The sequence below is a fragment of the Corvus kubaryi genome, unplaced genomic scaffold, assembly GCF_017639235.1.
Source record: "Corvus kubaryi isolate FWS band 111438036 unplaced genomic scaffold, C.kubaryi_AGA036_p1.0 37270, whole genome shotgun sequence".
Lineage (NCBI taxonomy): Eukaryota > Metazoa > Chordata > Aves > Passeriformes > Corvidae > Corvus > Corvus kubaryi.
Window position 1 is genome coordinate 641,230 of NW_024581083.1, and position 27,069 is coordinate 668,298.

Here is a 27,069-nt window from a genome sequence, read left to right on the forward strand (position 1 = left end):
TCACTGCCCGCTGGAAGGGATGCTCACAATGGGAAGACTGAGGTACAAAATACTACCTGGGATTTTGGAGAGAAGGAGTTGGGTCCAGTTTTCCTCTGGACTTCCACTCTGGGAGTCTGGGCACCAGACACTTCATGTGAGTAGGAACATCTTGGAGGTCTTCGGGGCAAGGAGTGTCTGTACAACACCTGACACAAAAGCAATGATGCCTTGGAGAAACAGCCACAGACTCCTCTGGGAACCATTGCGAGAACATCTCCAGGGCTCTTGGGCTGATGCAGGGATCTGTAGGCTGCATGTGGACAGACACACCTGGGATGCACTGGACGGAAGGAAGAGTTACTTGAATGTGTTCCCAAAGCAATCCAACTATCCTCACCTGCTCCAGAACCATGCAAGAGGATGGGTGGGCTGGCACCCACTTGTGGAAAGGGATTGATGTTTTCTGGTTCTGTCTGTCCATAGGATCCCAGCTTTTCTGCATCACGTGCTGGTGGAGATCTGTATCAGCCTGGCCTTCTGGTGCTGTGAAATCTGGGATCGATCCAGCATGTGGTGGAACGATGCTTCAGACCAATTCTCTTTACCAACAGATTCAGCTTTATTGTTATTCTTTTTTTACATGATTCTTAGTGCATCATTTCAAATAAACTATCAAACTGTACAAAGAAACAGAGATAAAAGAAGAGGTGATAAAGTTGGGAAGAGGTTTTTAGTGTCATGAACCATCATGGAAAACAGTAGTCCATAGCTCTCAAACACTGAAGGTCCAAATAAATCTTATTTTGTTTGTTTAAAAAATGCTGCAAAATATAAACAATAAATGACTGTAATTAGCAGCTACAAGATCCTTCAAAACTGGAACTTGATTACTGTGAACGCACCTAGGGGAAAGAAAAGCGATCTGAGATAAAGGATCAAACAAAACAGTGAAATAAATAAAGTGTGGGAGGACAGTCGTGGCATGGAAATGCAGAGGAATCACTTCAGCACAACAGTAAATCATTGGACCACAGACAGCAGAAAGGAACAGAAACACAATTCCCACTTAAAAGAGTACAGCATGTGCATCGCAGGATGGAGGAATACAGCAGGGACGGGCAGGTGGGATCACTCCTGCACACAAAGGTTCCACTGGAGCTTGCGCACGGCTCCAGTTGTGCCTCGAACCCAGAGTGGTGGATCCCGTGGTTGCCAAATTAGCAGCTGCTTGGGCAGTTTGTCTGAATAAGCAGGAACAGGAGAGCGATGTTTCACAGCAAAGCCAGGTGGGATTTCCATTCGAGTAAAAAAAAAGGAGAAAAAGAAAAAAAAAGGTACATAGCTACTCCATTTTTTCAGAACATCCTGGTGGGCTGGTCAGACCCTCCATGTCCCTAGTGTCTTCCCCAGGCAGCTTGCCTTCACTTGCACACTGAGGTTAAAAACCCACGTTAAAGTTTCCTTATATATATATATTTATTTATATATATTTATATGTATATATATATATATATAAAAAGGATAAGGTGACAGAGGGCACTTCAGGCTTCTCCTGCCGCGGGCAGGTGACGTTCCCACGTGCCGTGCTGAAGACGCCTCTCGCCGGGGCGGTGACCAGCTCATGACACCCGTCCTGTCGCGCCGTGCTCCCCTCGGGGCAGGGACGTGCCCCTGCCACCCTGTGCCCTTCTCTGGGAGCGCTGGTGGTGCCACAGACCGGCGTCTCGGCCGAGTTTCCTGCACTGCCGGGGACTGTGACCATGAACCGCTGGGGACTCCAGGGAGGGAAGGAGGAGAGACAGGGCTGGTGGAGGAAAGAGCGACCCAGCCCTTGAAGAACCAGCATATCCCTTTGTTGTGCAGGCTGCAGCAGGAGGGAAAGAAAAGCCACTGGTGCAGTTGGGAATGAAGAAGAGATGATGCTGAAATGCCAGAGCATCGTCAGAGAGTGTCAACTAAAGCTTCTTTGATTTCTTTCACTAGAGCAATCCCCATGTCATACATGTCTACAGTTTTGCTCATATAATTTCCTAAGTAAAATTGTGCTCATCAATCTAAGTCCAGGAGTGCAGAGCATCGCCGGTTCATCCCCCTGTGCACATGTTCCTTGTTAAGTGTTCTGCTCTAAAATGTCCTTTTCTGCCTTACAGCTGAGGGACATGTGCCCTTGGCTCAAGGAAGGGCTGGAATGCGTCTTCCGCAAAGCAATGTCGTCGGCTTCCACCTTGAAGAAACTGGTCTCAATCCTCTCCAGGTCATCTGTCCCCACTTTTATCTTCATGCACAGCAGGTTGATGTATGTTTCATAGCGGCTCTTCTGCAGGGAAAGAGGGAACAGAGAGCCTGGGAACAGGGACAGGCCACGGTGTGTGCAGCAAGCAGAAACAATTCCATCTGCTGCTGCAGGAAAACCCATCCTATACCATCAGCATCCCACTAATCACACCCCACAGATTTAACTGCAGCACAGTGCCCGGTCAAAAGTGCAAAAGACTGATTGTTCGAAGGTCTGAGGAGAAAGGTGTGTGTGGGTGTGTGTGGGACTCTCAGTTGCTTTTGCAGGTCTTGGCTGCCATGGTGATTGTATAAAAAGGATACTGGGGGCAAAATGAGATCAACAGATCTGCTGCTTCCTGATTCAGGAGCTCCCCTTGATTGGTTCAAATACTTTTCCTTGTCATTGTTTCCATCCAGTGGTTCAGTTATTGCTGCTGAGTTGTGCCCCCATTGCTCCTCACAGAGCACAGCATAAAGGGAGGCATCCTCTCTGCCTGGATCCTTTGTTCCAGTGCTAGATGGGATCTTTTTGAGGACTTGTGCAATACCTATCCTTTCTCTTAACATCTCAGAGGCAGCCTGTGCTGGCTTCTTTGTCAGCACAAAGAAACAAGCATTTCTGGAGCACATCTCATAAGACAGAAGAGATGAATTATGCCCTGGAAGTGCCAACTTCTCCTTGAAGACTGAAAAGGCAGTCCAGAGAAAAGTTCAGATAGAGACTTCTCTGCAGGCATCCAAAACCAGATGCTGGAAAAAGGGAGGCAGCAGCAACTGTTTGAAAGGTTGGTACAAAGACAAGGGAAGCAGCAGCTGGGAGCTGTGGCTTTGGAGAGTAAGGCTGGGTGTTACACAAAAGGATGGTGCAGCCCTGGCATGAGGGAGGTGGGACATTTCCGTCCTTAGAAATTTTGAGGCTCGGCCACTAACTGGCACACTCAGTCTGGGAATAAGACTAGGAATAAGACTAGGGATAATCCAAGTTCCTGCTGGAAGCCAGCCTAGAGGCCTCCAGCAGTCCCTTCCCACTGACACCTATGTGCAGGACCCACACCATCTGCTCAACTCTCACTGGAACAAAATATCCCATTTCTCCCACAATTAAATGCTTCTTATACTTTACAGAGAGTTAAAACTTATTTACATGAATCCTGAAAGGGTCTGTAATCAGCTGTAATGCTGGGTTTGGCTTTGTTTACAAAAATGGTTGCAGCAAAACAAGATTAATTGTCCCAGGGATTCCCTTTGCTTTTTATTGATGTTGCTGAAAAAGACTGCAGCACCCTGAGAACTGAACCACTCTCTTACTTGGAACCTGAGGAAATGTCAAAATTTGGCACAGCAAAGGCAGACTTTCTTTCTCTTGTCAGTTTTCCCCTCCTCTGGTTAGAAATCACAGAGAGAAAGAAATGTTTCTTATTTCTATTTTTAGCTTCAGTGCAAAACAGTGAGGCTTGTTGCTGCCCCAAGACACCCATCCAGCTTGGGAGCCCTTGTCCTTCTCTCTCCTTTCATGCTCTCCCAGACTCACAGCACCCCCTCTAGAGTTCTGTTCTCCTTAATCAGCCAAAATACCATTTATCACAGAAAAGATGAAAGTTCCTTTACCTCAAATATTAGGTAATGTTCTTTGAGCCTGTATTCCTCAGCCTCTTTTGACTTGAGGCTCTTCTCTACAGGATGTAATTTATGCTCTGCTAATTCGTCTGCAATCTGCTTCATTTTATTTTCATGAGACCTCAGCTGTTCCTCCTGCCGAGAGAAGCGTGTCAGGTATTAAAACGTGGGAGTGCAGCACCCAAGTGCTCCGCCTGCCCGTGGCTAGGGGAGCTCTCTCTGCAAGGGCACAAGCTCAGCTACTGTGCTGGAGCCAAAGGTGCATTGTGCACTCGCAAATTATCTGATAAGGAGCAGCTCAAACACAGGTATTGGAGTGAGAGTAAAACTCGGGTATCTCCAGTGCCAAGAGCGGATTTCTTTGGCACCAAGGCATCTTTGGCATCATAAGCACAAAATGCTCCTCTAACGTGCATCCTGTAACAGCCAGGCAGAAGCAGCACTGTCCCAAGAGCTGCTCATCCTGCTCTTTTTGGAGATAGAAGTACCCTCCCCATCTGGGCTCTGACAAAGGTGACATCTGGCCACAATCTGTCTCAGCAGACAGGAGCTGTATCTCTGCCTTGACATTTCAGGCTGTCCTCCCCTTTGCTGGGGGACAGTGGCAGTGTGTCCCTACTTTTGGAAGTGCTAAGGCATGTTGGGCCTTCCCTGGACAGGGAAGCAAAAGCTACTCTTTGGATGGCAGCTGCTCTTGATTAGCTGAGCCTGGTGCCTCCTTGTTTCCAGAAAACCTTCCCTACTGACTGGAGCTCAGACATCCCTTTTGTCTGTGGCTTTTGAGCTCCAGAAACATGAGGGTGCCATGGTATAAACCAAACCTGGGCTGTTGGGCTCTGCAGCATCAACTCTGGAGCTGTTCAGCTCTTTCAACTCTGGCAACAGGAAGGTGCTGGGATGTGATGGACAAAGAGCAATAGACAAGCCACAGCCACACAGGCAGGTGTGTGCATAGGGCTGCTTATAGCCATTGCAAAGGAAGCACTGGCCAGACACCAGGATTTTCCACCTCTGTCCAAGCTGCCCACTCCACTCCCCTTGTCCTGCTCTGAGCACCTGAGGGTGTCCATCAGGCAGGAACAGCAGGACCTGCAGATGAACTCAGCCTGAGCTGAAGGGCTTGCTGAGCACTGGGCACCCCTCCACCACTCCTTCTCTCACATGTTACCTGGCACAGCTTGGTCATGGATGAAGGCAGGAGCGGGCGGCAGAACTTCTTCATGGAGCAGATTGCAGCTGGGAAGGCTGGAGCAGAGAAAATGGCAGCAACAAGGTTGATTCGCAGGATCCAGGAGAGCATTTCTTCCTTACTTCTGTTATGGAGGAGGGGCAAAGAGAGAGAGAGTCTGCAAGTGCTCTTGAACCAGGCCCAGCCAGCTGACAACAGCCCTAGAGCCACCCATGCTCAGGAGGGCCTTACTTTGATGCACTTTCTGTGCTGGGTTCTGAACAGAGGGAGACACTGTCTAACTGGCTCCTCTATGGTGCCCTAATGAGGCTGCTGTCTGCCTCTCAAAGCCTGGGCAGTCCTGCCTTCTTCATCAGCTCTGGTTGTATTCCCAAGGAGCTGTGGAGAAGCCAGGGCCAAGGATGTCCCACTCTTTGGGGAGTGAGAGCCACACAACAGAAGTTCCCCAGAACAGGATGGACCCCTCATTCATGGCATTTGTGAGACATTGTCCAGGGTCCCTGATCAAATCTGTTCAAACACTGCTCCCCCAAGCCTTCAAGCAGGTTTTTGTTGCACAAATTCAGATGTCAAGTTTTAACTTGACATTAGTACCCCAGCCCCACCTACAGACAATGTCACTTCTCTCAGCAGAAGACATGGAAAACATGAGACAGAAGATGACTCCATCACACTTGACACTTATTAACACCATAACATTCCTCACCAATGGACTAAGATAGAACATCTACCCTGGCTGGGGAGACTCCTTTAAGGAGCTTTAGACAGTTTCCCCATCCAAAGCTGACAAGCAGAATCATCATCTGCACCACACAGATGTTCTCCCTTCCACAGTACACCAACAGAAGTCAGCAAGAGGAGCCCTTTCACTCAACCCTGTACATCCCAGCCCATCCTGCTCAGCCTGTCTTGGTGACAGCTGGGAAGGACCTCAAGGACTGGCACAAAGCTACCAAGAAACCGTGACCTATGACCCAATCCTTTGCACAGCCCTGCAGAAATCACCCTCAGCCCCTTCCTCCCCCCCAGTGTGCCCCCCAATGCATGAGCCGATCTGGCAAGGTCAGAGGGAGTCTGGCAGGGGCTGGAGGTCAGGCTGCCCATCCAGGCTCTGCGGGAAGGGCTGGGACTCACGGGGCCTGGAAGAGGAAGACTCTCCAGTCAGCTGTCTTCAGCTTGAGCACGTTGGACTTCTTGCTGTAGTCAGAGGCTTTTGTGGCTAAGGCGTGGTGCACACGGATGGCGTTTTTCAGATCCACTTCAGAGAGGTCTTTGTCAGGTTTATATTCATCCTGTGAAGAGGAACGTTAATTGGATAATGACAACACTAACATTTGCGGGCTGCTTTAATGAACCTGCCTTTCTCCCCGCGCTATAATCACAGAGTGCCGAGACCAGGAAAAGCACTGCTTTGTACAGTAAATGCTAGGAGCTGATAATGATAATAATTAACATCTGGCAACTGCTTCCATCATTAAGTTCACTGGGAAGATGTAAAGAAGGAGATGAAAGTTTTAAACATAATTATCAATAGTTATTTCTAACACAGCACACGCCTGAGGCTTTGTGGGGAGGCACAAGGCAGGGCCAGGTTTCTGCAGAGCTTCCCCCACAGTGCAGAGCTCAAACTGGGATGCAACTCCCGATGGACAGTGGATATCAACGAGCACCTGCCCTGGTGCTGCAGCTTCCCAGACTCATAGAACAGTTTGTGTTGGAAGGGACCCCAAAGCTCATCTCATTCCAACCCCCTGCCGCCTTCCACTATCCCAGGTTTCTCCAAGCCCTCTCCAGCCTGGCCTCGGACACTTCCAGGGGCAGCCACAGCTTCTCTGGAAAACCTGTGCCAGGGCCTCACCAGCCTCACAGGGAAGATTTTTTTTCATGTATCTACCTAAATTTCTCCTCTTTCAGTTTAAACCCATTGCTCCTTGTCCTATCACTACAGTTTTGTGTGGAAGAAGGTAGTAGCCCTGGAACAGCAGCATCCCTGCAACCAGTGCACCTATGAACAGCTGTGGGGCCTGGTGGGCAGTTGCCAGGCTGAGTGTGGCCCCCCTGAACCAGGTTTGGTCTCCCTTTAGTCCATGTGCTCCCTTGGCATGGTCTCCCCTGTAATTCATTAGACTGGCACTTGCAAACTGCAGCAGCATTCCCTGTATTCCTGCTTTACTTTCTCTGCTGAAGGACGACTTCATGCAAGTAAGGAATGTAGCAGTAACTATGTATGTTTATATTCTATAAAAAGGTAGAAAATACCCAACATGGGATTCTGAAATTATGATCTTGACACAGCACTTTTTAGGAAAAAAAAGTTCAGTCAATCCTGTGTTTACCCTTTCACCTTCCCAGTGACCTAACGCAATATCCTGCCTCCCACTCCACACCCTTGCCAGCTCAGCCAGTTGGATGGTGGGATGGGAAGGATGGACAGATGGATGAATGGATAGGTGATGTAAAAGAACCTGGCCCTGGCTAAAGCAAACCACCAGCCCAGTCGTGTTAGAGGCCATGCCAGGACAGGGTGTCCCTGGAAGGCCCTGCCTTGCCCTGATGATTACAGTACTACAGGATTAATGCACTCTATATTTTGCTTTCCTTGACTGCCCCAGGCAGCTCTGCCTGGTGATGATGGTCTGTATGTCCCAAGCCTTCCTTAGCTCCCAAGCCAGAACTTGGTCTGTTGTGCAGATTTGCAAAAAGATTATTTTCTGTTTCCCGTGTGCCAGTGGTACAAATGCAGCTGTTCAGGGAAAAGCTGTGCTGCAGCCTCCGGGATGGTCACCGTGGTCAGGGAGGCTGCTCTCTGGTGTAGGGTCAGAAAGATTTCCCCTCTGCTGCTCTTCAGAGCACTGAGGACCAGCACTCCCCAGCCCAAGGAGGTGGCTCACTCAGACTCTTGCTGCTGGTGGGAAATAAGCTTCTGAAATAAGCTTATTCTCTCATTTTTCAAAGCAATCATCCCACCCAGGAGAGTGGCTGTCCTACTGTGCTCATCATCATATGAAACTTGGCCTGGTACAAAAAGAAATGCCATGGGCCCACACACAAATGTCTGGCACAGGTTCCTGGGGATAGTGAATCCCAAAGAAAAGCCCTGGCTTTTCAGCAGAGGAAGGCTGGCTGCTACAAGCATCCTGTGTTCAGGGAGACACTCAGGTGGGCAGTACAGATGACCTCACCATCATGGTGATTTCAGTAGCCAGCAGGATGGGCCATCAGCCCTTTTGCAAAGAAAAACAAATGCTTTGCCTTGTGAAGACCTAATGTGTTACCCCACTGTAAGAGAAATATTTGCTTGAGGAAGACATTGCTGCTCAGGCCTCATGTATTGTAGAGAGACTTCAATTTGGGATATTTTTTCGAGGCTGAAGCTCTCTGGATTTGAATAAATCTGACTGTGCTGCCCATGATCTCTTATTCCAAAATAAGCTTTCTGAAAATACAGTGCGAAATAGCCCAGCTTAATGGCGTGTGACAAGAGGAAACTGCCACAGCTGCCGCGTGCTTTGACTAATGCAGATCCTCATCTTGAATGGAATCATCAAGTATTGCCCCCATGGATTTCAGGCTCCCAGGCATCCATGTTGGTGTAAGAAAAAAAATCAAATCTTCTTTTTCTAGTGCTGGGCCCAGTAAATCAATGTGAGGTTGAAGGAAGCAGGTTCTCTCTCCCTTCTGCCTTGCTGTTTGCAGGAGTGAGCAGTACTGGAGGCTCCCTGCTTGGGATGGCTCTTCCAGAAGGCTCATCCCTATGCCAGGTAGTCACAATGGCATGTGTGGCTGATAATGCTGAGAGATCCTGGTGCCTTTGGGTCACTGTCCCGTGGTGCCCACCCCTGTGAGCAGATCCACAGCTAATGTCAAGGCTTGTTTTGCCAAGAAAAGGCATCTGCCTCTTGTGCCTGCTTTTGTAGGGCACCTGGATGGAGTGGAAGAGCCCAGTGTATCAGTTCTGCTGCCTTCTCCTCTGGCCTCAGAACCAGCCCTGGGCACTGCTGGGAATTTGGACATGCAGCGACAAATATTCCTCATGCTCTGGCTTGTGAGTGGCTTTTCCTCTTCTTTGTTTTCTTTGTCTTACATCTACCAGGCTAAACAAACCTTTTAATTAGGAAAATGAACCCCTGTGCCCTTTTCAGTCTAGTCAGGAGTTCTTGGCAAAAGCCTGCCTGCATGGGATAGCACCTGTGGCTCAAGGCTGCACTGGGAGCCCCTTCCTGGTTGGGGCCAGAACCTGTGGGAAGACCTGCACCCTTTCCAGCACTTCTGTATAAAAGCACCTCATGCTTTATAGCTCCCCATCATTTCTCTTAACCCCCCTCTAAGTGTGGTGATTAAGGGTTATTATCCCCATTTCACAGAGGTGAAGTAAGTTGCCAAAGGCCATGGAGTGAGTCAGTGCCCAGAGCAGATTAGTGCACATGAGAGGTGTGCCCTGCTCCCAAGCCTGCATTTCTTCCTCAAGACTCTGCTGCATCCCTTTAGGGGATCAAGCAATTGCTTCAGCAGACTGTGCTGGAACATGCTGATCCAGCAATTAACACCAGCAAGTCAATGACATGTGACATCTCCTCATTAGCAGGTTTATGGCTGCTGCCTGAATTGCTTCTGTCAGACCAAATTCTGCCTGCCCACCCACCCTTCTGCCTGTGCTATGTCCACCTCTCTCTGTGTCTGGCCATTCCTCCTTTCTATACATCTACCTACCCTGTCCTTCTTTCCTCCTCCTTCCCTCTACCTCTCAGTCTTATTTATACTCAACTTGCTCCTCAAAACCAAACGGAGTTCCCTGTTCAACTTCTGTGAATTTACTATTAAAGCCTAGATCCTTAATTTGGTCTGAGCAGAAAAGTGGCACAGGCTGAACCTGTGCTCCACGACATCAGGTGATTCTGGAAGCAGGTACTTTCTCCTCTATCTTCACATCAGAAAACCTTTTCCCAGTGATTTATGCTCAAGCCAGGTTCTACCTTATGTTTATCTGCAGTCGTCTTCCACTGAGAGCTTGTGAAGCTGGCACAGCACTTCCTTCCTGTATTGTGCAACTCCTTTGTTCTGCAAACCACCCCACAGGCAAGAAATGACACCAAGGATCCACGGGGCAGGTGGATGTTTATCCACTCTCTGTTGTGGTGCTGGGAATGTTTGCAAGTGACAGGGCAAGGACTTTGTCTTCATGTTCTCATCCTTCTGTCCTGTCTCTGCAAGCCTGATAAGACACTGTCTACAGCCAAGCCAAGCCCAAGGAATTCCCTGGAGAGGACTATAATACAGTCTGGCAGCAGCTCACGAGTAAGAAACCCCTCTTTGCCCAAATCCTTTGCCCAAACATTCCTTCGGTTTATTTTTGTTGTTGTTCCAAATGCTACTTCCTTGGGGCATCCTTGGCAGTTCTGATCCCTCCTGCTAATTACACATCAGTCATGGCTCTTATTTATCTGACACTTTCATAACCCAGCCAAATCTTGGCTGTTTTGCTTCTTCAGTCCTTGTCCGTAAAGAAAGCCCTCGGTCTCTGAACCATTCAATCCTGAAGGTCTTTGAGATAAGAACATTGATCTCCTCACTGCCACGTCATCCTCATCCTTGCTCTTTTTAAATCCCAACCACCTCGGACAAACATAATGACCTCTGTTAACGAATGGTTACTGCTGCAAGCCTTGTACAGCAAAGAGCCCCGAAGCCTCTGCCCCAGCAGCAGCGATGACACTCAGTGTTGGCTTCACGGCTCCTTCTGCTGCCAGGGAAGAAAATTCCATCCTGAAAGTATATTTCATTCCCAATTTATATGCCCCTCAGCAGACTCATCCCAAGAGAAGTCCTTGGTGGAAAATTCATTTTGATCCAAATGGTTCTGTGATAGTTGAAATGTCTTTTTTTTTTTTCCCCCCCCAGAAAAAGTGTCATGCAATTAAATGTTGATGGTAACTGTACAAGTCAAATCCTCATGTATAACCCATGGGTCAGCATGAGGACTCTGGTGGGCTCCATGTGAAGATGTGTAATGAGACAAGGATTGAGGCGTGAGAAGAGTGCTGCTGGCTTGAAGAACACCACACTTAGAGGGCTGGAGGAGATCTGGGCTCTCCTGGGTGCTGCAGCTTCCCTCTGCTGCAGGAGAGCATGGCACAGCTGTGAAAACACCACTGGGCTAAGACCAACCCACGCTGGGAGTTAGGATCCACTGCTGCCAGACTTCTGCTGCCTTTTGACATGTGCCATAGGACCTGGCGAAACACGAGAGCCACTGTGGTATGCTATGAGCTCTGAGTCATAATTCCGTGCTGCCCTGAGGATCTTTCTACCTCTCTTATATAATCCAGTGTTTGTTTACTCTCATTGCTGTGGAGATAATGCTGAAATACACAGGAGCATCTACCCACGGAGAGTGCTGCTCCAGCAAGGTGAATTCAATGGGTTACTGCACAGCGTGTGCTGCTCAGGTAGTTCAGACCTGGTTCAGTGGGTTATGCTGTTGATGATGAACAGACATTTGGCATCCTGGGCTGGCTCACACTGACATTCAAGTGAGCCCCTATCCACTTGGATTTTCCTTCAGAAAAGGGTTTCCAGCAAATCCTCCAAGCATCCAAGTGCCAGAGAGCTGAATGCTAGAGCATTCAGGGAAGCTATTCCATGGTGACTTTGTGTCCCATGAGGACCTGGGAATTACACTTGCGTTGACTGGAGGTGGCTACGTGATGAACAGAGATGAAGAGAGGCAGACAGTGTCACTTGACAGCCCATGGAAGGACCCAAGTCATCAAGGTCCTGAAGAACATGAACTTTAAGCATAGAACCATGGAATCACAGAATCTTCCGAGCTGGAAGGGACCCACAGAGATCATCAACTCCAACTCCTGTCCCTACACAGGACACCCCAACAATCCCACCCTGTGCCTGAGAGCTTTATCCAAATGCTGGGCTTGATGTTCCCAGGGCACAGATGTCCCTCCTGGCTGCCAGGGCACTGCTGACTCATATTCAGCTGGTCATCAACCAGGACTCCCAGGTCCCCTTCCACAGCTGCTCTCCAGCCTCTCATTCCCCAGTCTGCATACCCAGGATTGCAGAACCCAGCACTGTCTTTGTTAAACTTCATACAGTCGATGATTGCCCAGGCCTCTCATCTGCCAGGGTCTCTCTGCAGGGCCTCTGCCTTTGAGGGAGTCAACAGCTCCTCTCAGTTCAGTACTGTCTGCAGACTTACTCGGTGTTCCCTTGAGTCCTGTGTCCAAGGCATTTATGAAGACGTTGAAGAGCACAGGGCCGAGGATGGAGCCCTGTGGAACCCCACTAGTGACAGATCACCAGTCTGATGTCACCCCAGTCACTGTCACCCTTTGTACCCAACCCGTGAGCCAATGCTCACCCACCACATGATGTTTCTGTCCAGCCGTGTGCTTGGACATTCTGTCCAGAAGGATCCTGTGAGAGGCAGTATCAAAAGCTTAAGTGAAACCCAAAAAGATTACATCAGCTGGCTTCCTATGCCAGACTCAATAAAGCTGTGCATAATCAGATCTATGCCAGCAAATAAAACAATAGGCAGGATAAGAGTGGTCAGATGCTCCACCTCTTCACCTTCCTATTTCATTTCTTACCAACATCCTACTTCACCTATTCCACATCATCTGTTCATTCATCCTCCCCAATAGCTCCTACTTGCTGGGATACTTCTGCAGAAATTTGTGTTTCCTCTTTCATACTTCTTCCTTCAGGGTTCCCTTTAAGGTGGGAATAGTGCCCTTAGCATGAACACCACCACCACCACCAAAGATGAGATCATCCTCCAGCTCTGGGTCTCTGGAGGAGCTCTGTCGATGTCCACACATGGGTTAGGACATGGATTCACCTCTACTTGGATATGTGACTGCATGACTGCTTTGGAGACAGCAGGAGACAGCAGAGGGGAGAGTTCCCCATGGTTACCTTTTGTAAATAAAGGACAGTCCCTTTGAGCACAGCATAAAATTTCTTCCAACCTCTTCTTCCTCTGGGAGCTAAAAAAGGAAGAATTTTTAATTGTACATGTCTGCCAGTGCTGCTTGACCTTCCAGGCAAACCCAACCCTTCTCCTGACCTACCACAGGCGCTGACTGAGGCCCACAGCTCCCACACCTCCAGGATATTGCTCATGAGTGGTTTGTCTGCTGGGACAGGTGTTTGAGGGCTCTGCAGCCTCCCAGCATGAACACAAGCAGGTCAGAGCAGAAGTGAACTGGTCAGTGGACACCTGCAGGAAGTCTCTGCTCCTCCAAACCCAGGTTCATGCTCCATGGACTAAATGCTTGGAGAACAGAGACATTCTGTGAGCTCCTCTGCTTGGAATTGAGCAGCTGTACCCTGGATAAGGCAGCTTCTGTTCCCCTGAGGAGGGAGCACTACCATCTCGATGCACCTGGGACAGAGAGCTTGGCAGAAGCTGGAAAGGGGTGGGAGGTGAGGGGAGCTATCCACATCACCACAAGACAGCTGATTAAGAAGGTGCTGGAAGCAAGGGAGGCTTTTGGTGGTAATCTCTACTCAAGACTTTTTAATCAGCTGCAATGACTGGGACAATCGTATCAATTAGCAACAGGAATTACCCAAGGTTTAATTCATCTCTGCTCGTTAACAGTTCTTGAATACCTTTACCTTTCCTGTAATGCCAGATGCTGGTAGCAGAGCTATGGGGTATTCTGTTGCCCAGCCAGCACATGGCAGGATATGGACAGGAGCAAAGCTTGGCAGGCCAAACTGTCCCCAAGGTCAGGGCTGGAGTGGACAACTGCTGAGGAACCAGCCTTCCCCCATTGCTCAGAGACTGGGATTTGAGATTATGCCCATGAACAGGACAGAAGACCAGGTCTGTCTGTGTTAGATTCCTTGGCAGTGATCAGGGAAGACTGAGGCTTCCTGAAAACACCCCTATCTACAAATGCCTCAAAACACCCTCCTTTCCCTGCATCCTGGCACTTATGGGTCTCTCCTGTGTTCCCTGGGATGCAGTGAGGAAATGCCTTCATCAGGAGAGCCAGGGCAAGGCTCTGGGACTGCCTGGGGCACCTCTCCCCCCCATCCCTGAACACGTACTTCTCTTCCCATCCATGTCTGCGTGGGTTTTCCGGGTGAGGACACCGTGCTTGTAGGTGACTGCGTTCAGCGCTTGGGGGATGTCCAGGAAGGGGTTGCTGCTGTCAACAATCCTTGTCACTTTCTTCGCGCTGGCTCCGAATTTGTCATCGACCAGCTCCGAGAGTGATTTCCTCAACTCGTCCTCGTCACTTGGAAACAAAATCAGAGAAGAGACTCAGTGGAGGAGATGTGGGTTTGGTCACAGTGCAAAGCAGCTCTATTTGCTTTGGGTTCAGAGTTGTTATTACAAGACTGGTCAGAGAAAGAAGAAAACGGGAGATGTTGGGACCATAACAGAGAGAGTGCCAATAGCGGCGGTCTGAGCTGGGATGAGTGTGGGTGACAGGTATTTGCCCCCATGTTCCCACTGTGAGGTCACTCAAAACAGGTAAGGGGCTGGGTGCTTGTCTGAACACTAGGAAACTGCAGACATCCCATGCTGAGGACTACAAATATTCCACAGGAAAAGTCTCCAATTCTGTGCCCTAAAGCCAGAGCTTAAGGAGGATTTTTGCTGAAGATCAAGGTATCGCTGGCATTTCTCAACTGCTGAGAGGCAATGCCTGGGGCCTCCTAGACAGTGAAATACCTTTGGGAATGTCCTCTGCATCTCTGAGGAACAGAAGATCTGCAGACATTTGGGAGATGAACCTACTCTGGCATAAAGAAAGTAGAACTTGTATGGGAAGTGATAGTTCCCAGTGTCCCTGGGACATGAAGGAGAAAGAGCAAACAAGGCTTTCCTGCCCTGTCTGATACATGCCAATGTCTAAATGGGATGAGTGATCACCTCAGGTTGCAGATCAGATTGGGACCAAACCCCAGCTGAAGACTGACCCTCAATGAATCCACTGGCTGAGATGTGAGAGTAAAACACAATTCCTCACCTGCTGCAAGCAGATGGCCAAAGCATCAGATACCTCTTGGAAGAGAAGGATGATTTCTCAGCCCTCAGCACCCACAGGAGTCCTGGGGCTCAGGCAGAGTCCAAATACTATTCCTGGGTGGGGAGTTAGTGGGACTCAGGTGTTTGGGCTGCACCCCTCTGAGCTCCTTGCTGTTGGTTGCATACCTGCCTGTCTGGGGGGATCTGTGGGCAAGGGGCTGGACAAGGACGAAAGACAGAGGCAGCAGAGAGAAGCAGGTCCTGGCTGTGCAAGGTTATGACTCAATGCCAGGTCTCTGAAAGAAAACCAGGTACCCCGTGCCAGGGAGTCCCTGACCCAGGTCCCCCATGTCAGGGGGCACCTGTCCCCTTGCAGAGGAGCCGACGGCTCTGAGCCTGCAGCCCAGCGGGACACCCTGCAGCAAGGCAGGCCCCAGGCCGGTCGGGATGAGTGAGGGGATGCGGGGATACAGCGAGGGGGATGAAGAAAGGCGGGAGGGATCTGGACGCCGCTGGCTGGAGCCGCCCCGCGGCAGCGGGACCCCGGCAGGGTGACATTCCCGGGGTGTGCCCGAGCAGGGAGCTGCGCCGGCGGCGTTGTGTAACCACAGCCCGCATCCAGAGGCAGATGCGCTCCTGCTGAACTGCCCTTACATAAACCAGCCCGCGCCTGCCGCTGCGGAGCCCGCAGCTCCCTCTCGCGACAGAGCCCACGGGCGACCGGCCCCGCTGCGGCGCTGGCACCGCCGCTTCCTCCAGGGAGCCAGGGAGGGGGGATCAAACCGTCTCCAGATGCTTTTATCGGTCAGGGTAATATATGTGGAAGAGAGAGGGTGATGGGGCTAATGGCACAGAAGGTCCTGCTCTGTCCCGTGACCCACTGGAGACAAGGAAGGTCTAACACTGAGGAGAAGAGAGGAGGAGAGGAATGCCCACCGAGTCAGCTGAAGACCTCAGGTCTGTCACGCGCTTCCCCTCGGGACACATTGGGGTTGGGGGACCTCGCTGATGATCCTGGCCTGTGCTCTGGGCAGGGGTGGGTGGCGGAGCAGGGGAAGAAGGACTGAGGAAGGTGCTGTGTGAACCTGTGATGGAGTCCGCCCTGCCAGCTGTTTCCAGGCTTGTTTCAGGGTTACAAAAGATGCTCTCATCGAACTTGTGGATGACATAAAAAAGAGGGATACAAGGCCCCTGCTAAGAGGGCTAGGAGCACCCGAGTGCTGCACTGGGGCTCCGAGTGGTCAGCAGGATGAGCAGGAGCAGCCAGCGTGTCCTGGCAGAAGCAGAGGCCAGGAGCATCCTGGGCTGTGTAACAGCGGCACAGTGAGGAGGCGAAGAGAAGTGATCCTCTGCTCTGCGCTCCCTGCACCACGTCGTGATACAGCAAACAGTGCCGGGCCCCCAGCACAGGAAAGGGCATCAGCAAGGTGGAGAGACTTCAGCTGAGGCCACCAGGCAGCCTGGGGCCTGGAGCACTTGCAAACTAAGAAACAACTGAGGGAATTGGACTTGCTCAATCTACAGAAGAGATGGCTACAGCCTCGTGTGAGGGGGTTATTGAGAGGACAAATCTGGGCTCTTCACTGTGGTGCATGGCACAAGGACAAGAGACAGTGGGCAGAAGTCAAAACAACAGAGACAAGAGAAAATGCCACTCCCAGAATAATAAAGTATTGGTTTGTGGATCCAGAGGGGCTGTGGGTTCCCTGTCCTTGGAGGGTTTCAGGATCAGATTGAACAAAGCCCTGGGCATCCTGGTCTAAATTCAGTGTTGACCATACTTTGAGGAAGAAGCTGAACTAGAGATATCACAAGGTCTCTTCCCTCTTAAGTGATTCTCTGATACTATTTCCAGAAAAAAACATGTGGGAGAGATGGAAAGTCTCACTGACCAAAATATCCCCAGATCTTTGCTTGTGCAAAGACTTCTGAAGCACCTGGAGAGGAACCAGCATTTTACAAGTGTAATAGTAAACCAAGAGGGCATTCCCTTCCTTTAGGTCATGGATCCACAGACTGTCACCAACCTTCCCAACTGCCTTTGTGTCTAAGCCATAAATAAACTCCATTTGTCTACAGAGGGACTTCAGCACTTAAGGGCTTGGCAGGAAATATTCTGGGATTGAAAGCATGCCTTAGGACCTGCCAGCTACTTGGAAAGACACACTATCCCTTTAATGCTTAGCATATACTTACATGGCCCACTCCAGCTTCTCATTCTTGATGGAGTTATACAGTGTCTGAAAAAAGAACAAGGAATTAGCTGTGTCTCTCATGGAAGTCGTGTCTGCTTGCAGAGGCATCTCCTCCTCCACACCCTGTCTGTATTCTTGGAGAGATACTTTCCCTGCTGAACTGTCCTGGAGCAGCATTCCCCAGTGAGCAGGGTGACTGCTGTCCTGCTGGACCCCTTCTTGTCTGTGTGCCACACTGGGTATTGGACCGGACACACCAGCAGCAGAAGGCAGCCAGCCCTGCTCAGGAGCCTGTGCATGACATTTTTGACTCATCCGGGGTGCTGCACTTAGTTCTGAGTGAATCCTGGCCTACACACAGTGGTAGAAGACTCTGGGATATGCCATGACACCTTCAATGCCTTAACTAGGGGAAACAACAGAGGAGGCTTGAACTGAGTATCAGGGGAGGAATGAATGACTTTGGAATCAGTTTTTCCAGTTCCTTCTGTGCAAAATTCCAGTGGCTTCCTGGGGCACTGGAAAAGGAGCAGGAATGGCCTAGCAAAGCAGAATGTGGAGGTGGTCCTGACCATACAGAGGGGTAGGATAGGGTGAGGTCTGCTGGGAGATGGGAATGTCACCCCAAATATGATGTGACACCTCTGATGTGGCACCTCTCATTCCAACATCCTTCCATACAGCGAAATTCAGGTCAGGGTGCTGGACCTGCAGCAGGTGCAGAGAGCAGTGGTGCTGCTAAACCACGTGGCAGGAGAAAATCCTCCCTTTGGGGCGTTTAACCATATCCCATGGTACTGCACTGGTTGTGTTGGAATGTTGCATCACGTGGTGGTGAAGGCAGAGAAAGGTTTCAGTGCTGGATGGTTGTGTTTTGGGGTGGGGGGTACCTTGCTCTGGGCATTATCTGAGCTGCTGGGGGAAAAGGGCCCTTGGTATGCTCTGAGGGCAGATATGCCACAAATCTGGATAAAACACCACCAAGGAACAGATCTACTTTGGCTCACTGCAAGTTAGCAGAGACAGTCATGAGGATTACAATTCTACTCCTGAAACAACTGGAAAATGCTGATTGAAGGGCTCAGAGAGAGTCCCAACAGGACTACCTGGCACTGCAATAATAATGACAGTATCCCACTGTCTATTTATATCACATTACCTTCAGCAAATCCTTTGCAAAGTCCTTCCCATCGTTCAGCCCATCCAGGTTCGCTATGAACTGTTGGCACGACATCTTTTTGCCAATGTTCTGTAAGGCAAAGGAGCAGCTCATTAAACTTGTGGAGAGTTTTGACTTTATTCAGTTCCTTTCAAAGAACAATTTTATATGTAGTGCTGGAGCCCGGGCTTGTCCCAAGAGCTCAAAGGGCTCCTGATCTGATTTTCTGTTGGGCTCTCTGCTTTATTTGCTCATGCCAGCATCCAAATGTTTCAAATTACCTCTTTTTTAATGGTGGAAACAAGACACTTGAAAATAGCCTCTCCAGCTCTTGCTGGAGTGGTCCTGGGTACAGGCTCTGTGTCTCAAAACCCAAGACAAGCACTCAGCCTGGTAAAATGACAGTGTTTGGATGGGGCTCCAAGCCTGCTGTGAGTGAAATTGTGTGAGCTTGCAATGCCAGCACCTGGAACAACCAGCACTGGGCAGGGGAATGCTGGTCCTTGATGGAAGCTGTTATTTTTGATTGCCATTACAAAAAGAAATGGTCCAGCTACTGGTACTGCGGGAACTTGAGTGCAGCAGCATGAGAGGGCAATGCATGTACAGTGGGAGAATCTCACAGCCTGGAACACGCTCACCATCAGCTAATGCCAAAATATTTGGTACTGATGCTTCCAGGCCACCTGGCATCCCTGTGGCATCTGCCTTCCCAAACCCTTTACCCTTCACTTCCTCAGCCTGCAAGGGTCGAGGCAGGCAGCCTTTTCCCAAGCCTCCCCTGCAATCCTGTCTCTCCAAAGGGATGGAGCAGAGGTGTGGAGGAGTCAGTGGCCATTATAGGGTTCAGAAAAATGAGTTTGATGTCACAAAGAAAGATGTGTGTCTCTAGGGCCCTGTTATATCGTATCCTGCACACTCTCAGTGTGTGGGGCAGACCCCGGTGACATCACATGGAGCAGGCAGTGGAGTCAGTCAGGAGAGCATGAGCTGCCACTGGTGGTCCTGAGGATCCCAGCAGCATCCTGACATTGCTGGGCTTCACATCAAGGTATGGACAGGGTGGCCATCCAGGAGGATGTGGGAGGATGGCCCAGAACAGCAGAGTCAGAGCCCTGCTCGGGGCTCAGTGAGGAAGAGGAAGGGCCTCAGTGACTGGCAGGGGATGAAGTGGCAGCAGATGATACAAGAGATGTCCTGCAGGGTGAGATGTGTCCTCTGTGCATGGAAATAACCTCCTGAAAGAGATGACACCTGAAACCTCTGCCCACAGATGTGCACTGCAGATCACCTGGGGGCTTCTCTGCAGATTAAAGCACCAGGAAAGAGTGAGGCCTTGGGGTGAGCACACCGTGCCCCCCCACGTCCCCTGCCTTCTGTGTGTGCAAACACTCTTGGGCTGCACAGGGAGCCAAGCACTGCCTTTGAGCAGCTCTGTCTGATACTCTTAATTATGCCTCCTGCTGGTGCCAGCTCCAGATGAGCTGGCTCCCTTGAGAGACCAAGAAAAAGAGGAGTAAAGCATTGTTATAAATCTGCAGTGCCTGGGGATGTGGTGTGGCACAACACAGTTCAGCCCTCGTGGCTTTCTCCCAGTGAGCCCCATTAGCCAGACGTGCCAGCCAGTGCTCATTGGGTACACGGGCTGCAGAAGAGCTCAGGAAACGAGCAGACATGCTGGGATCTCAGCAGAGAGGAGAGATTTGTGTGCTTGCTGGCCAGCGAATTTCAGCCACAAAAGATAAAGAAAAAATCCAGCAGCACAACAGAGTGTGGGTGGAGAAAGGAAGGCGGGCAAGGAGCCTCCAGAAGGAAGGGAGCTTGGAGGTGAGGCAGGTGTTGCCTGAGACCTTGAGGCACGGAATTGCTCTGCACAGAGAAGGCACCTACTCCCAGCCCTGCCCTGAGGCAGTGGAGCAGAGTGCACAGCACTGGCCTTCGTGCCCGAAGAGATCTTGCTGTAGTGATTCAGCACTGAATGCAGAGGCCAAGGCATTTTTGGAAGTGAGGGGATACTGTGAGATAACACAAGTTAACAGTCTCACAGGCCCTTTGTGGGGTTTCTCATGTACGTGTCTGGGACTCATATTCATCCCAAGGGATGCCTTCCTTGTTGTGTCATCTGTCTCTTCCTCTGGTGCAAGAGACCTCTGAGCTCACCTGGGGCAGCAGCCACACTGTGGAAAAGCAGCTAATTGCTGAGTGATTGATCTGGTCGTGGATGTGTTCTAGGCTGCAGGAACAAAATCATGCCCCTGCAGGGAACCAGCCTGCAGATTCTGGGTACCAGTGAGCCCTGGGCCACACAAAGCTGCTGCGGGCAGACCGGTGTCACTCTGCAGGGCTGCTCACACCTCGGAGCTCTCCAGCCCTCCTAGTGCTGCTAACACAGCGCTGCTGCTGACACTGAGCCCTGAGCTCGGCTTAAGGACACCACCACAGGGTTTGTAAGATTAACAGCAATGGGCACCTGGAGTTAGGACCTGCCCAGGATCCCATTTCAAGCTTTGTTCGGGGCTCTGCTTTTTGAATAAATCCCACTATAACTCCAGAAGGTGGCCTTTGCTAAAGGACCAAAGTGCACCCATGAGTGCTGGTGATGCAAAGGTGTTGATCTGTCACTGTCCTCCCATGGCCAGGAGAGAAAAGTGACAGTGGGAAAGGAGACATCCCCAAGCTTTGTCTCCCTGGGGCAGAGATGGAGCAGGGCAGTGGCCATAAAATCTCCTGGAGCTCAAACAGCACCAGCAGAGCAAGGCAGAAAGCTGCAACAACTTGGATTATCCTACAAGTATAGTCTGGGAATGCTTGTCATACTTGGAATGTTTGCTGGTAACCGCTGGCTTTTAAAACCAACTCCAGGTGCTTCCATGAATAGGGAATGTCTCACTTTAAACTTTTCGGGGTGGTTTGGAAGCAGGGTTTGAGCACACCTGAGCAGAAAATCAGCAGTGCTAAGGCCAGGTGCAAATCTCCTGTTTTAAAGCCAGTCATTACCTCAGTGTCATGATCTTTGCTGGAATGGTGAACCAGACCATGCCAGAGGCACTGCTGTGAGGAACTGCCCCTCTACAGACACACACCCACCCCCGTTCCTCACCGAAGGCATTTCCCACTCCGGCAACGCACAGTAAAACACTGCAACACACACACAACATTAAAAGGGGAGGTAAAATCAAAAGTGACATGGAATATCATGGCAGCATCTTTAACAAGGAGGGGTGGGAGGTCAAGTCACACATTCCCAGGTACACCACAGTTCATGGATGTTTCTTTACACCAGGAGCATTTCATGTGATGGTATCAGCTGCTAATGGCTTGCTAAGTAGGGAAGAACACTGCACAATCACTTCGGATTCCAGACAAACAGAATTCCTTACTGTTTTTAACACAATCAAAACAAGTCAAATGCCAGTGCTTTAAAGCAAAACACTAGAATGACTGCACTTACCACCTGGTAAAGGGTTAAAGAGCAGAAAGAGAGGTTCCAGGAGCGGAAGGAAATTAAAAAAAAAAAAAAAAAAAAAAAAAGAGGAAAAGGAGAAGAAGAAATTAATGTTACACATGCAGAAAAATAAAGAGAAGATTTTTTCAAAGAAAAGCTCAGGCATTTGCACACCTGGTCAAAAGAAAGCTATTTTTCCTGTGCCTAGATATCATGAGAACATTTCTTCTTACCAAGCCTCTGAGCCAGCTTGACAATGAAGAATAGGAATGGCAAGCTTTTTGAGGTTTAGGTTGGTTTTTTTGTCTCTTCAATTATGTCTAACTTCCCAGAGGCCTGTTTTGGATTTTTTTTTTTACTTATAAAAACTAGACAAAATAAGATTATTTTGGATCGAAGTCACATAGTCTGCCTTTTGCCACAATGCTGCTTTTGCTGCTGCAGGAAATGATTTGATGGAAATAATTTCTTGGCTCCAACCATTTTGGATGGAGGATGAATGCACTACGAGACAGATCCCACCACTATCGCACTGTGTGCAGAGACAGGTTACTGGGAGCCTCTAAAAGGTGGTGAGAGATCTTCTCACAGCTTCTGCTGTTTTCCAGCCACTCTTCTGGGCACTGAGCTCTGCTTGCTCTGCTTGCTCTGCTCTTTGTCCAGAGGCCTCTCTGCTAAGAAACTCTCCAGTGGCTGCCTGTTACGTCTTGGGGAAAAGGAACAGCTGGAACTCACTTCGTGTTTTGGGAAGGAAAGATCAAATCTAGACCTGTGTGAACCCACTGGCCCCTTTGCAGCAGTTTCTGGGAAGAGGTGTCTGCGCCACAAGAAGGAGCAATCCCACAGGGACTGACAGGGAAGACCTCACTGAGAGCTCCTGGGACAGGGCTGAGCTGGGCAACAGGAGGGACAAAGTATCCCTGGGCAGGATAACCGATGTCAGCAGGACATGTGCCTTTGGCTGGAGAGGGCAGTGACACTCCTGTGTGGACTGTCCCCAGGTCTGGGCCTGGCACCCAAAATTCCACCTGGAGCAGGTCAGAGAACTCTCTGCCAACCTGTCTTAACTGTCCAGCAACACACTCAGCGTACGGGAACAGACCTCTGCCCTGGGAAGGAATAAAGGATGGATGCAGCTCCAAGGGCTACTTACATGGCCATGGAGGTCTGTGTTCAGCAGCATCAGGGCACAGGTGAGCGTATGAATCCCATCTGAAACACACAACAGTCACACAGCCATGGCTCATTGCTCCCCTTCTCGTGCACTTCTGGTGTTTGTCTATGGCTGATTGCTCCCCTTCTCATGCAGTTCTGGTATTTGTTGCCTTGGCAGCCCAGCTGTTGCAAAACCAAGGCCAGTTGCTGTGTCTGGGGACCTTAAAGAATACCTGCTTCCTTCAGCTGTGTAGGATTTAAAAAAAACCCCAAACAACACAAAAAACCCCAAAGACATCCTCTTTTCCCTCAGACTACACCTTTTCCTAAAACAACCACCAGAAAATTGGCTTCAAAGCAGTTTTGCTTTAAAAGACCAAACTTCCCACTGAATCTTACTCCATATTTCCATGGGCTAGATGATCTTTAAGGTTGCTTCCAACCCAGACCTTCCTATGATTTCATGATTTCCATTTTGTGCTGATGCCACTGCAGAGTGGGGCAGAGACCCAAAGAGGGCTGGTTTGCCCCCAGCTGATCCTGGTCACCTCAGGGGTTTGTCCTGAGGTCTTTAGCCATTGTTCCCTGGCAGTCTGTAAGCTCTTGAGTGGTTCAACAAACATTGTCCCTATAAATCAGTGTGGCATTTTTGGCTTTCTGACTTAAAAAAAACTCACAGGAAGCTTTCCTTCTGTGTGAGACAGCACAGCCGCCTGTTCTACACCAGTAACTGGTAGTTTGCTGTTATTTCAAAGCCATGAGGTGTCCTGAAGCTTTTCAAGGTCAGGACGTGAGTCTCCATGGGCCAGCTCACAGCACTGAGATGCAAACACATTCTGGGACATGGACTGGTCCCTGAAGGACCTCACAAAAGGGCTAGAGAGCACCAGGGAGGAGGCAGGGCCTGGAATATTACTGTCACAAGCAGCTGCTTTGGGTTTAGAACAACGGTGCCTTCCCATTGTGCATTTTTAAGTCACCGTGGGAGGTTGTGGGTATCTCACTTTGGTCAGGTAAATCATGTCCCACGTGGCCCCATGGTGGAGCTGGTGTCCCAAAACCTGTCATTTTCTCACCCACTTTTTCTCCCAGCTCACAGAGAGTCAAAACATAATCATAGAGTTCTTCCATGTCTGGGCTTCACCAGTGCAGGAAAGGAATAAGAGGACAACACTCCCTGGGAGAAAAACCAGAGTCAGCCTCTTCTCCCAGGCAACAAGTGACAGGAACAGAGGAAATGGCCTCGAGCTGTGCCAGGGGAGGTCCAGACTGGGCATCAGGAAAAATTTCTTCACTAGAAGGGTTGTCCAGCATTGGAATGGGTTACCCAGGGAAGTGGTGGAGTCACCATCCCTGGAGGTGTTCAAGAAACAACTGGATGTGGCACTTAGGTCCCAGGGCCCTTTCTGTAGGGTTGGGAGGTGGATGCAACAGAACTGCAGGATCACTTTCATGGGGGAGTGTTGGAGAGGGGCCAGGACTTAGCCTGTGGGATATTTCAACCTGCAGTTTAATGTCTGCAGGGTGGGGGACCCTTCCCAGTGAAGATCATCTTTGGATCAGTGGAGGAGGACATCACACAAACTCAGGGAAATGAAATCTAGACTGATATTTTATTGGGATAGCGCTGATAAAGGCAAAAAGCTCATTCTCTTTTGAGCATAGTGAGCGTCCTGTTAGCTTAGCAGAGGAACTGGTGGGTTCATGCAGCACTAGGCACTGCTGCCCTTTGGGGAGCCTGTGAGGGGGAGACAAGCAGGAGGTCTGCAGCACGCAGGGGGTGGAGGAGGAATCCCTGGCACTGCCGTGGTGCCAGCTGAGAGCAGCTCAGCGGCCTGATCCCACCCAGGGGGCATTTCCAGGTGCCTGTGAGCAGGGTTGTAGTGCCATTCATGTAAGTGCAAACCTTACAGGACATGCTCCTGTCTCTGTGTGTGGGCCACGTGCACCAGGAATGACCTCTCCCATTTAAAAATCAGTCCAACGGTGGCCCAGCACTGCTGTGTTCATCACTAAACCACATCTCCAAGGGCCACATCCTCATGTCTTCTGAACACTTCCAGGAATAGTGAAAGTGCAGAATTGTGAAGGTTGGAAAAGACATCTAAGGTCATGGAGTCCAACTCTTAACCTAAAAATGTCAGAAGAAACTATATGCACTTCTAAAAGATAATGTGAACAGGCTGAAAGTAGCTAAGAAAATCTGCAGCTACAGTGAGCCCAGAATTTTGTCCAGCTGTGCTTTCTTCTGCTGCAGCTGAAAATGTGTGGAACACAATTCCTGTGCGGGGCAAGCCAACAGTGTTCCTCAATTTGCATGGAAAGGTTTTCCATTCAATGGACAAGGTCCTGGGCTGAGCTAGCACCAGCCACTCATTTGCCCATTGTCAGTTGTCACTTTGCAAGCCACAACTGGGGTAATTTGCAGCCCCTGAGAACCACCCACCACCTCCCTGGTGCTGAGCAAAGCACGGCCACTGATCCAGGCTCCAGATCTAGTTCTCCTTCAGCACAGCTCACATGGATTTAGGAGGACAAGGCTCCCTGGCACCCCACACTCAGACCTTGGCTGAGTCTGGCTCTTTTTTGGGGGGGGGTCTGTCAGCACCCAGCATCCCCAGTCCCTCTCAGGGCAGGGATAAATGATCAGGTCAGGATCCCCGGGAAAGAGAGAAGCTGCAGCTGTGGGTGGTGGGTTTTGCACTCCGGCTCTGTGCACAGGTTCCCTGTGAGTGTGCCAAGAGCCAGTGGGAAGGAAGCAGTACCTTCGGAGGTGCTCTCTTCGGGGTTGCACTGGCAGTAGCGCCGGGAGAAATGGATCAGCACCCGCTCCCGCTCCTGCGTCTCTCCCATCAGCGGGAACGCTTTCAAGAAGGTCCTGCAAAGAGAAAGGGATGCACTGCTGAGCAGTGTCCTTGCTAAGGAGGGAGATGGAAAGGGGTCATTTATCCTCCCCCCAGCCCCACACCCCCGTGTCCCTGCAGAGGGGATGCAAAGGCATCTGTGGAGCTGTGCAGGGAAATGTGCTGCCAGCTGGGATCTGACCCACCTCTGGTGTGAGGGCACCAGCATGGGTTGCCCATCCCAAAGGAAGAAGTTGCTCCCACTTGCTCTGATTCTGCATGGGATGGGATTCCTGGGAAAGCTGCTCTCCACCCTGAGGAAGCAGGCTGTGGGCCCTACTGTTGAAGCCCACTTTTGGTGGTAGCACCTTGTGCCAAATGTGACACCAAAGATTGAATGACAGCCTGGATCTCCCCCCAGTCCCTGCTTCCATCACATGGATGGCTCCCACAGTGCTGGGAAGCCTGGAGGAAATCCCAAAACCCCACCACTCTGTCCATCCCAGTGCTCACCTGAGTGCTTTGTCAAGGGTCAGGCCAGTGAAGTCAAAGAAGCTGAGATACTCCTCTGCTACCAACTTGCTAAATTCGTTACTGTAATTAAAGAGGGAGTGGTCAGCCCCTTCATATGGGAAGAAGACACTGTTCTCAAGAGGAACAGCAGAATGCTGCCTCTTGGCCAGCCCAGTCCCAGCAAGACACTGCAGACATGATCCCAGACCAAGAGAGACTTGCTCCTGGCCTGAAATGCTGCTGGAAGACCTTGCTGATGTGCCCACAGGCAGCCCCAGACACCTGAGAATGAGAGACACCTGCCCTGCTGCACTCCTGTGTTGTGCTGCTGGCCAGGTCATGAGGATATCCTGTGCTTCTCCAGCATCTGGTTCTCTCCCACTGCAATATTCCCACTCTCACCCCCAGAGGCTCCCATCCCACGCTCTCACCAGAGCACCTTGCTCCTGTGGCAGATGGATGCTGCTGGAGACTGGAGCAGAGGAGCTCAGATGAGTTCCAAGCAGGGGCTGCTGGCTCTGCCAAGGGAGCTGGACAGTGTCACAAGACACCAGAAGGCAGCCAAACCCCTGGAAACAGCAAACTCCTGTGTCTCCAGGGGCTCAGTGACATAGATGGGACTCCTGTCCCTGAGCTCCAGAGCCTGTTAACATGCCCCAGGCCATGGGATAACAACAGTGGCCAGGGC

General features: G+C 50.4%; 1 protein-coding gene across 4 annotated transcripts in view; it reads right to left on the minus strand.

Annotated features, from left to right (window-relative positions):
- Positions 1 to 577: 577 nt before the first annotated feature.
- The window catches only part of PSD2 (pleckstrin and Sec7 domain containing 2), a 71,713-nt gene continuing 45,221 nt past the window's right edge, over positions 578 to 27,069 (minus strand). For 2 of the 4 annotated variants that reach the window (XM_042025347.1, XM_042025346.1), the window contains exons 6-16: positions 26,382 to 26,462; positions 25,791 to 25,903; positions 23,022 to 23,082; positions 18,426 to 18,516; positions 17,268 to 17,311; positions 14,144 to 14,334; positions 13,001 to 13,071; positions 6,200 to 6,357; positions 5,045 to 5,189; positions 3,868 to 4,011; positions 578 to 2,299 (exon numbers count right to left, since the gene is read on the minus strand). In XM_042025347.1, the coding sequence (XP_041881281.1) occupies positions 2,093 to 2,299; positions 3,868 to 4,011; positions 5,045 to 5,189; positions 6,200 to 6,357; positions 13,001 to 13,071; positions 14,144 to 14,334; positions 17,268 to 17,311; positions 18,426 to 18,516; positions 23,022 to 23,082; positions 25,791 to 25,903; positions 26,382 to 26,462 (1,306 nt within the window). In that variant the 3' untranslated portion in view covers positions 578 to 2,092. The remainder of the gene's footprint in view (positions 2,300 to 3,867; positions 4,012 to 5,044; positions 5,190 to 6,199; positions 6,358 to 13,000; positions 13,072 to 14,143; positions 14,335 to 17,267; positions 17,312 to 18,425; positions 18,517 to 23,021; positions 23,083 to 25,790; positions 25,904 to 26,381; positions 26,463 to 27,069) is intronic. The other 2 variants (XM_042025348.1, XM_042025349.1) reach the window with 2 other exon arrangements.